At 47.7% G+C, this 12,009-nt stretch overlaps 1 protein-coding gene across 1 annotated transcript in view; it reads right to left on the reverse strand.

The window, feature by feature from the left end:
• Window positions 1–12,009, reverse strand: part of ATAD2 (ATPase family AAA domain containing 2) — a 750,324-nt gene that overhangs the window by 527,857 nt on the left and 210,458 nt on the right. Inside the window, exon 8 of the mRNA XM_069621583.1 lies at window positions 11,746–11,866. Within this exon, the coding sequence (XP_069477684.1) occupies window positions 11,746–11,866 (121 nt within the window). The remainder of the gene's footprint in view (window positions 1–11,745; window positions 11,867–12,009) is intronic.

Below are 12,009 nucleotides of genomic sequence, written 5' to 3' on the forward strand. Positions count from 1 at the left end.
TTGTGCTTTAGTTCCTGATAAATACTCTGTTTGGCACAATTGTATGCAGTACCCTTTGGGTGCACTACAACAACCCTGACCTCCTGGGAATAAGAACCCAACCTTTGGTGCAAGTCTGTGCTACACAGGTTGGACATGTGTTGAGCCGCCAGGCCCATCTCAAGAGGGGTCAATATGAGCTGTAGGGGAGTTAGACAGAGATTCACAGTGACACAAATTCAAATAAACACTTACACACAAGGTTTCTTGAAAAAACAATTATTAATTTATCAGTCAGTTAGAATAAGCCTTCAGAAGGAAGCAATATGAAAGCAACACACAAATACACTCCGAAACTATATACTCTTAGTTTCTAAATCAGTAAAGACCCTTTTGGGATGTCCCACAGTCACAACCTACACCCTCGGGTGACTTGAATAGCTAGGGTGGCTGGGCACATTAATATTCTACTGTTGCATTTAGAATACTTTTAGAACTTGGTCAAAGGAAAAGGTTATTAGAACAAACAAGAAACCACAAATATTCTTAAGCAGGCAAATACATTTGGATCCCCTAAGCAGAGTCATTCAGTATACAGATTAAGCCAAAGTCAATGGGCAAAAGTCTTATATGAGCTGAAGTACTTCTGGTAGGAAAGGAAAGTCTTTGCACAATGTTTTTAGAAGTTCTTGAAGAAAATAACCACCAATGTACAGCCACAAGCTGTTAAGGCTTGTGATTAGTAGAAGATGCAAGCAAATCTACAGTAAGAGGAAAGTTCTCTCAGACTTTACAGTACCTGTGTCGTGAAGAAAAAAGTGCAGCAGATGACTGTTACTGTGCAGCTCTGTAGATCTCACCGATCCTGGGCCTCAGTCGTGAGGACAAGAGGGAGGACTTCTGAAGACTCCTGCACTGGGACGGTCAGCGCTCGCAACCGGCAACCTCTCAAACAAGTGCAACGTCAGTGTTTCAGCTACACGCGACTACCGCAAATAGCAACACCACGGTTTGTCTGTCGAGATGGACTATCCTTGCTTCTGGGGTCCCGCACTTTCGAGGGGCACAGACTCGGTTAGTCCTGCTTCCTGGGAGTCCGGAGGATCTTCCTGGATCTCTTGGCCAACTTAAAAGCAACGCACACAATCTGGTGTTTCGGTTTCCAGCAGAAACTCCGGAAATGCAACCAGTTCCGAGAGGATGTCCAGGTCGGTTACTTTGGAGTTGATTGGTCCCACCAAATCAAGGGGAGAAGTCGCCCTTGCATGGGCTTCTCTGTAGATATGAATTTGGAGTTTCAGCACAGCCTGGGGTTTCACCGGGCAAACCAACGGTCCAGGGGTTGCAGCAGGCGTCCTCTTCAAGTTCTTCTTCGGTTCGTTCGTCCAGTGGTCGACACTGCCTTCCAAGCCAAAAGCCTCGCCTTTTATACAGTTCTCTCCCATTCATTCCAGCCTAGCTGTCAGTCACCCAGCAGGGTGGCTGTCCTTCAGCCGACTAATCACTAGAGTGCATTTGGGTCTCCTTGGAGATTAAGCACAGGGAGTGTCAGGCTCCTCCCTCACTTCCTGCCCCTACCAGAGACCCTGGAGCCAGAGGCTTCACTCGTGAATCCCAAAGGCAAAGCGAATAAAGGGACCAAACCTGAATTGGTGCGCAGAGTAAATCTCAAGAGGGACCTTTCCACAAAGAAAGGGCGAAAACAAAAACATGTGCCATTTTGACCAAAAAATGGCAACTTTGGGTGCTTACTGCAGTTGCAAATGCAGCGCGCGGTAAATGCACACCACGGTAGTTAAAAGTAAATCACTGCCATCAACCATTCATTGAGGAAAGGAACATACAAATTTTACATGAGAAGCTAGACAAATGGGATACTAATTAACCTCTCCAGCACCCCATTGTAAGATAGTTTGTGCTGGGTCTAGAATAGTTACAAATGTAAGTAAAGTCAATTTCACTTTACTGCTCTGGGAAACAGTTGTCAACCCAGAGAAGGTATTTAAACCTTTGGGAAATCTGGAAGACTTCCCTGTGCCACTGCACTGAAGGTGCTGTGTGACAATGTAAAAGATGATGCCTATGGAGTTCGTCAGACTCCATAACCAAAAGAAACTCACCGTTCAAAAATCACATTAAAATACACGGGAGGAGGGTTGGCAGTCTTCTCAGGACAGCCAGCCTTCCAGTTTGAACTTGATTCTTGCAGTCAGGCTGGAAAACAAAGGGCTGTGGAGTTTTGAACTCTTCCCTTGCTTCCTGCCTTTAGACACTCTGGAGGCTGGGCAGGGAATCCACAGGATTCCCAGCGAAGATAAAAATCACACAAAGAAATGTCCCGCCCCGGAGGTCAGGGGAAGGAACAAGAAAGGACAAGCAACACTAAAATGGCAAAAAAAAGGCAGGCCATTTTGGGAAAACTAGCACCCATGGGTGCCTTTACCGGGGCTGTGCAAACAGCCCGTGGTAAAGGTGCACCGAATTTATAAAACAAGTTCACTGCCATCAGCCATTGAAAGTAATTTTGTCCTTGTAACAAATGTTACTTTTAAAATGAAAGGGGATACTCGGCATCTCCCCAGCACTCCACCATAAGGTGGGGGTGCTGCTCTCACCAAATTGTAAAAGGGATCCAAATATCCTTTCTACCATTGGGAACTGTCTCACTAGGTTAGCCAGAGAAAGGTAAAAGGGGCAACCCAGCAACAATAGGTACGTATTGTCAAAAGTGGTCAGAGGATAACTTGAGAGACACTATGGAGAGTCTAAAAAAAATGATACCCATTAAAAGAGTAAAAGATTCTGCGAGTGTGAAAAAATGCCCCCACTCACAGAGCTATAAGGAAACAAACCACCAGTGAAAGCAAACATTTCTGGGATTGACACAGGACAGGAAGATTCATCATTGCTATGAAAATCTTACCCAACAAACAGTAATTCACACAAGGAACCCAAGAGAAAATAAAAGGGGAGTACATGGGGCACCCCAGAAATACTGCACAGTGTTGTGTGCTGCAACAGGAAAATGTAGATGCCCAAAAAAATTATAGGAAAGTAGAATTCCCAAAATAAAGTATGAAGAGTAAAAAAAAAAAAAAGACACCCATAAAAGAGTAAAAGCAAGGGCGATTGGGGAACAAACAAAAATAAATAAAGAAAAAAGGCCCACTCACTCAGGAACATAGAAAAATGATCCACAAGTCCAGCAAAATAATGCTGGCTGCCTCAAAGGGGAGGGAGATTTAGCATAAAAATAAAAAATTCTAACCTAATAGGGGGTAAGAGCTTTACCTTGTCACATCAAGAAACCTGCAAAGGTTTAAGCACAACTGGTTCAGCAGAATTCTGTTCTGTGAGAAGACAGGTGAAGGCGAAATGAGGAGTTGGTGGGGATTGCACAACTAGGTCTGTGACCACCTGGGGCTCCTTCATATTTGGTGTACGAAGGAGCCACCCCCTCAACATACAATTGAAGGTATCCTGTATGTGTGTGGCTCACTGAATAAAATAATGCTGTTGAAGTGTAATGAAACAGTACTAGACTAAACTAGCCCTGGACCAGCAATATGTTTTGATGTTTGGGGGAGTTTAAACACACAATCAGTGCTGATCATTGGGCCGGCTCTCTCCGGATCTGAGGTCTGGCACCATACGTGTAGTCGGATTTCAGGATCCGGCCTGAGTCAGCTGCAGCACAACCCAAATTTTGAGGGGAAAAAAAGCACCTGTGACGGCACAGAGTAGGGGGGCGGAGCAGCTCATTGCTGCCATGAGCGCTCAGCTGGCTCCGCCCCCTACGTGTACACAGAAGGACTTTGATACAGGTCACAGCTGCATGAAAAGCAAACTTCCTCTGCTTACCCCTTGCAAGGGGTCACCAGAGGAAGTTAGTCCTCAGCCACAACCAGGTTTTATTCATGCAATGTTTGTCGGATACCTGTATCCGACAAATCTGCATAAATAAATATACAGGTATCCGACAAACATTGCATGAATAAATAAATAGCCCCATTAACATTGAACCTATCACACACGATGCAGCCACCCAACTGCATTCAGAGGGGAGCTGCAGGAGCTATGTGGGGTGTGGTCCAAGTAAAAAAATGTTGCTTATGTCGAACAGAAATCACCCTGTTTGAATAGTACCCAAGGGGGAGGTTTTTTTAATAAAATGGGATGAAAATTGTGCATTTTAAAGACGATTTACTCAGCAACACTGGTCAAAACTATTATCCGCATAGTGAAGTAACACATCACCAGTGCCATGGAAGTGGTTTAAGGTGGAATTTATATATAGTTTTGGAAAAGAAGCAGCATGAAAGAAATAGCGCTGTTTAGACTATTATTTTGGACATTTGCTTTGATTGGAGGTCAACTGCCAGCTCCGCCCCCCCAAAACCCTGCCTCCTCGGGCACCACCCCCGAAACTATGCCCCACTCTTGTGGAATTCCCCACCAATTTGTTCCCATTTCCACCACTGCACTAATGATAGAATAATCACTGAGGAAGAGATGAAGCAGTGGCGACATTCACAGAGCTGCCGAGTAGGTGGTTTTAACAAACCGTGCCAGTTCTGGGAGTTCCCAGGGCGTAGTTTCTACCAGCAGGCAGTTCAAGTCTAAGAGAAAGGCAGAGAAAAGCAGGTCGCATTATAGCAGCACATTTAATATGCTTGCTCTGAATATCAACTACTGTAACAGTCCACATGAGACAAGCCATAGGGAAACAGCATAATACTGATTCACTTCCGTACATAAAAATTACAATAAATGGCAGCAAGGCAACACATCTACCAAAAGTAATACATTTTGGGGCAGGGCCGCCAGAGGATGGTCGCTCCCCTCGATACTGAGTGAGAGAAGGCATGCCCACAGAGGCAGTGCACATGTATTCGGCATCACATAAGGGGACCGACGGCAGCTGCTTTAATACAGATTACCTCCACCTGCACCCCAAGACAGTTTGCGATTCAACAAGAATCATTCATTTTTTAATTTGATGCGAGACAATGCGGTTTTCTAGGTCAGGGCACACCATTTTCCTAGTGACAACTTTCAAGTCAGAAGTCATATGGGGATCAAAAAGCATGCAACATTCCCCATGGTAGACCACGTGTGGTAGCACTGCAACCACTACACTATTCTACTCAGTGGCTGGAAAGATGACATTTAGTCAAGTAATGCATCCGAAAACTTTGGCTAATGGGGGGCGGTGGGGTGGGAGTATTTTCTTTGGGAATTTACCGTTACGCTACTGAGCGCAACCTCCCCTTTTACTTTGCACCACATTTGAGCCAACTAAAGTCACATCTGCATAGCTGAAATCAGCACACTACGCACTCCAGATAAGCTCTCAACTAAAGCTACTACTAGCTTATCCACAGTATGAGGTCATGCCGCTGAAACCACAGATTGACTACAATAGACCAGTGATGGGGGCGTGGTCTGCACGCATGGTGTGAAGCCGTGAATCCGCCGTGCTCCTGCCCAAGATCCTGAAGCTGCCGACACTACGGCGGCAGAATCGAAATAGCAGCTATAAAAAACTAAGAGGCACGTAGCGGAAACTTCTTGCTCCACGCGGCTGAAATCCCAGTGGAAATCGGAGCTGGCAAAGAGGATAACGGAGCGTTTGAAAAAGCTCCCCTATGGCACCCAAGATGGCGGCTCCCAGCGCAGAGGCTGGCGGAGGACTGTGAGGGCCGGACTGGGCGGAAGCAGATGAGATTGTGAACGTTTGCCCTCCGGATCGAGACGCACGGCAGAACCGCGGAGTCCTGGGCTGAGACCCCACGTCTAGAGGGGAGAGCGACCCCCGCCGGCAGACAACATCGAGGGAAGCCTGGAAGCCTGCCGAGGAGCTGGAGGGAAGACGAGATGGATGGAAGAAAAAACCTACCCCTTCGGCGCTGCAAGGCGAAGACGATTGAGGTGAGCTGAGTCAGTCGACTGGGGCGCCAGGATTGCTGACGGCTGAGGAGCGGAGACGGGCGCCGCATACCCTGCGGGCAGGTAAACGAGCAGTCCCGAATGGCTCGACACAGCACATGGTTCCCTAACACATACAACTGGGCCTTTACCTCGCACCTGGAGGGCAGACAGCGGAACTGGGATTAGGATTACAGAGCTAAGGCCTGCAGCCCGCCCTGTCCATCTGGAACTCTCCAACAGGGCCATGTCACCTCCTAAGAACAGATCAAAGGCCGCCACGATGGACGCTTTCACAACTGCATTCCCGAGGCAGCAACTACCGCAGGACGCAATCCCTGCGGCGGACCCGCCACCCTCGGCGTTGGACCCCCGAGACGCTCAAATTTTGCAGGCAATTGCAGCGTTACGCACATCTATGGAAGGCATGATCGGAGAAATCAGGTCAGATATACAACTGATGAGACAAGATGCCCGCAACCTGACGGAAAGGGTAACTTGAACTGAAACGTCCCTGCAAGAAACCGGCGAAGACACACGGGAGCTAAAGGCGAAAGTCCAAGAACTGGAACTGACAGTGGCAAGACTAGAATCCCGCTCAGAGGACGCAGAGGGACGGGCCCGCCGCAGCAATGTCCGTATCCTCGGGGTCCCGGAGGACATGGAAGGCCCAAACCCCACCGAATTCATCGAAACGCTGCTGCTTCAAGAAATTGGAGCAGGCTCACTTACCCAGGGGTTCTGAGTGGAGCGGGCCCACAGATCCCTCCAGAAAAGACCGCCGCCGGGCTCATACCCACGCCCGATAATTGCAAAAATTCTGAATTTCCGTGACAAGGAAGTGATAGTGCGGTTCTCAAGAGAGGGAGGGGTGATAAAAAGGAATGACTCCGTAATAGTTATATACCCAGACTACACCCCCACGGTGCAACGATCGCGGAATTACTTCATACCTATAAAGGCCAGGTTACGGAAACTCAACCTGAAATATATGTTGTATCTGGCGAGACTTAAGATACTATACAAAGGGAAGGCAGTCTTCCTAGAAACCCCAGCTGCCGCTAATATGTGGCTTGAGCATAATAACCTGGCCGACGACACCGAAGAACCTGAGAAGGGGTCCATATGACTAAGGAATGACTGAATCTACTCATGGAAGAGACCGCACCAACAAGCTGGAGATAAAGTCAGCGGAACACCACTTAACGCTGCAATAAGTTGATGTCTCGATTGGGCAGGAGCACGAAGGCCCAAGCGCGAGACCGTCAACGACCCACCACGTCTAGAACAGTGCAGGCCAAATGCCTACACACCACCTGTACCGAAAGGCCTGGCAAGGCCCCCGAGGCTCGGGAGCCCCTGAGCGTCGCAAGTTCAAAACGACTGCTGGGGGCAGTTCATTGTTTTGTTTTTCGGTTAATGCATCCTCCACGTTGGAGGATGCGAAGGTTGGTAAGTCTCGGATGGTTAAATCTACGACAAGGGACGGGAGGACGGAAACACTGAAGCTATGGGACCTAAGCCTACTACAAACGGGAAGAGATGGGGACGCAGCCGCATCAGCATACAGCCCTTGCAGGAGCGGGATTGCTCCCAGACCCCCCCCCCCCCCAAGAGACCACCATGGTTGTACAAATTAAGATAATGACGTGGAATGTGCAGGGCCTGGGCACATATCTTCGCAGAAATAGAATCAAGTCCTACCTGCAGCGGAGGAAGGTGGACATTGCTCTACTACAAGAGACACATTGCTCTGCCGAGTTGGAGGCGAAGCTCAACGAACACTGGGTGGAACAGGGTTTTGGGGCCTCCTATTCCAGAGTCGCAACCTGGATGAACCCCACGTACCTTTTCAACTCACTAAGATGGATAAGGACCCTGAAGGCAGATATGTGGTACTTTGGGGGACACTTGAACAAAGGGAAGTGTGTATAGTGAACTCATACTTCCCCAATAACAATATCCCACTGCACCTGAAAGATCTGAGCTCCAAAATGCTACAGTACAGAAATGCCTTCTTTTTATGGGGAGGGGACTTTAACTGTGTCCATGATCCAATGCTAGACAGGTCCAGCCCCACAATGAAGGGCCCTTCAACGACTACCACATCCCTGAAAACCACGACCAATAAATTGGACCTGGCAGACGTCTGGCGGGAGCTGCATCCAGGTGAGAGGTTACTCGTTTTACTCGTCTCCACATGCCCTCCATACCCGGCTAAATTACCTCTTTGTGGGCAGGGAACACTTACCTCAGATAGGGAGTGCGCAATATCTAGGAAGAACTATTTCAGATCATTAGCCATTATTAATCGAATGGAATCACACCGGCCCGAGACCACCCATCCCCATGTGGAGGATGCCTGCGGAGGCCTTGGAGGACCAGGCGTTTAAGGAAGAGCTACACAAGTCCATAGACAATTTCATAACCAAAAACACTGGGAGTTTAGAACACGTCAGCACGCTATGGGACGCCCTGAAGGTAGTGGTGCGGGGGGAAGTCATTGCTAAAGCGGGCGGTATTAGGAAGCTTCTGCGCAGCGAGCTAGACGAGGGAGAATTGAAAATCACGGCATTGGAGGCAGCCCCGATAGACACCCCAAAGAGAGAAGAAGATCTTAGAACTTTGAAGGAGAACTGCACTGATGCATGGAACAGGCTATCAAAATTCGATTTTATTACTAGAATCAATAGGGCACACGCTGAGGCAGATCAACCCGGCCGACTATTAGCTTGGCTTTGCAAAAAAGAACACGCCAGACATAACCACTGTATTGAAAGACGAACTCGATGAAACTCAACACTCAACATGGTCTCAATGACACCTTTAAGAACTTCTACGAACAATTATATTCCCATGCGGACCAGATTCCCCGAGATCAAATACAGGACACTCTAGATGAGATATGCTTACCCAAATTGACCCCAGCACAATCTGAGGCTCTAGATGGGGACATTACACCCCATGACATTACGGAAGCAATTAGATTCCTGGCGACGTGTAAGACCCCGGGCAGTGTTGGGTTGCCACCGGAGTTCTACAAGGTATTCGAACCCTCCTTGACGCCACTATTGCTTTAAGTCTTCCTAGAATCCTATGAATGTGGGACACTCCCTGTTAGCATGAGAGAAACTTTGGTGGTCCCCATACTTAAACCCGACAAACCCACAGATAGGTGTGACTCTTACCGCCCGATTGCGATGATAAATGATGATGTTAAAATACTTACCACAATCCTAGCCAACCGACTAGCCAGAGTAATTGGAGACTTAGTACATGAGGACCAAAGCGGCTTTGTACCTGGTCGTAATACGACCATGAACCTGCGTAGGCCCCAGTATATAATAACCCATACCGACACAAGAAAAGAATGCTATGCACTACTGTCCCTAGATGCTATTAAAGCATTTGATTCAATATATTGGGAGTGGCTAGTGACGGTCCTGGAGCGGTTTGGTTTCGGTCAGGGGTTCATTAGATGGATTAAAATACTGTACAATGGACCGAGGGCACGAGTAAAATCTGGGAGATGTGTGTCCGTCGTGGGACATCCGTAGAGGTACCAGACAGGGGTGTCCACTCTCACCCATGCTGTATATACTGGGCCTGGAGCCCATCGCTCTCTTTTTTAGGCAGCAATTCTTTGATGCAGGCATTCGGGTTGGAGGGGTAGACCACATCATCTCCTTATATGCTGATGACGTGCTGATATGTCAATAATCCCCTTCTCAATGTACCAACAATGCTGGACGTTTTAGACAATTACGCCAAGGTCTTGGGCATAAAATTCAGCAGAGCCAAGTCCTGCTTGTTCCCACTCACGGGACTGAAGGGAAAGGCCATTACGGACCTTCCTCTGGTGGGCATAACCTGGCAGATCACTTCATTCCGATACCTTGGGATTCAGATTCTACACACCCCAGAACTAAGGCACGATTATAACACTAGGGCGAAGATCCCAGCGCTACGTAAGTCCATGGGGTTCTGGTCTAAACTGCCTTTATCCATGATGGGCAAGGCCTCCATAGTCAAAATGATTGTCCTCCCCAGGTTCCTGTATGTGTTCCAAAATGTGCACTTCTATATTAACAAACCTTTCTTCCGTTTGCTGGATACAATAATCCGGGATTTCCTATGGGGGAGGTGTAGGCACCGGGTGGCCCTGTCCACATTGGTTTTACCATACAAATCGGGTGGGATCCAACTGCCTAATTTAGAGAAATATTACCTGGCCGCCCAGTTGGGCTTTGTATCAAAATGGTTAGCAGACGAGGTCACTTCAGCGACCCCTCTGTTGCAGTCCATGATCTCCCCGTAACGCTTGAAGGAATTGATTTGGGACCCTCAGACCCTGATAAGCAACCCACCCTTCCTGGTGACCCTGGGTAGGAAAATATGGTACAGAACCTCAGTGATTATGAAACTAAAGCAAACATATTCCCCGGAAATGCCACTACTCTCGGGGTTGAATAAGACTGATATCGATCTAAATAGTGTCAGGCTCTGGGAGGGAAAAGGAGTCTACACGTGGGGAGACCTGTATGAAGGGGGGACCTTTTGGGAGTTCTCTGAGTTACAGGCGGAGTATGATATTCCCTCCAGTCAATACCTATGGTATCGGAAGATTAGACTGTTTGCCCGAACGAATTGGGAAAACTGGCCAGAGGAACCAGACATGAACCCCTTTATAACGCTGCTTTATAGTTTGGGAGAGGGTGGAAGAGTGGTTTCCCAAATATATGGCCACCTAAGCGATACACCTAACCCCCGAAGCGTGGAACTACGGACCACATGGGAAAATGATATAGGGCTGGAACTAACAGATAGCGAATGGGACAGGGCAATGATTCTCTGGAGGTCTCTAGAAATCACTGATTTCGACTGATCCAGATCAACGTGTTATACCGCACCTATCTGACCCCGAGTAGACTGGCCAAATTCAACAACAATGTGCCGTCAAACTGCACTTGGTGCGGAGCTGATAACGCGGACCTAATCCACATGCTATGGACCTGACCCAGACTTTCTGGTCCAAAATAAAACAAATGTGCGAGGAGGCGGGTCACACTAGGTACGAATGGACCCCACATGAGTGTCTCCTGGGCACCTATCCTAGGTTAGCTAAATTCAAACAGTCAAACTAATGGATTTGGCATGCATAATGGCGAAAAGGACTGTGGCTATGTCATGGAAAAAACCCGCAGGTCCGATTTTCAGTGTGGCGCAAAGAACTGGAGAAATGGGCGAACGCCGAAACAAAGGCTTGGGAAGAGAGCGTAACCAGGTCTACTGAAGACTCGAGTATGGCGCTGGTTGCATGGAAAGATACCATGACAAAACTGTTCCACTCCCCTGATGATAAACCTCCTTGAATAACCCGCAGGAAACACGCCCAACCACTGCGAAAAAAGACTCCAGCTTCAATAGGTCCATAGTGAGACACAATGACCCCCTGGTCTGGTCCATGTCCTCTCCCCTTCCCACGACAAGAGCATCCGCCCTGTCGGTCACCAGTGAAACTGGACTTGGATTGACACCGGAGACAGTTACTGTTCATTGTTGTTTGAAATTATTGTTTGACATGTTGCTGTATAAGTATGCAGTCTTGTTTATTGATACTGAAGTTGGCACCAGAAAGAGGTGCAGTGTTTGCAAATATAAGAAAATGCCAATAAACAAATTTAAAAAAAAAAAAAAAACAATAGACCAGTGATTCACTCTTCACATGACTAATTGCTAGACATTTGTCCAAAGTGAGCAGCTTCGAAACACAAAAAGCCACATTTCCCTCACAAAAGGCCATTGCAAATGGCCAACAGTGTGAAACATGTAACTAACCTGGTCTTTCTCCTTTTGCAATAAGGGCTTCTTGGACCAGCAGAAGAAAAGCGATACCTTCTTCTTACAGGTGAAGAAGGGCCAGAATAAAATATTTTGGGCTTCCTTGGGTGCCTGGGTTCTAGAAAGACAACATTGCAGAGAAGAATTATAATTTAATCTGAAGAAGCCAACCACATCCTGCTTGCCTGGCACGTTTAACTTCCAGTACTGCTATAACCAAAACTGCTGCTTTTTGGACAAAGCCGAGTGGTAAATGTACAT

Source organism: Ambystoma mexicanum, chromosome 5q (genome assembly GCF_040938575.1).
Source record: "Ambystoma mexicanum isolate Mex_15411 chromosome 5q, UKY_AmexF1_1, whole genome shotgun sequence".
NCBI lineage: Eukaryota > Metazoa > Chordata > Amphibia > Caudata > Ambystomatidae > Ambystoma > Ambystoma mexicanum.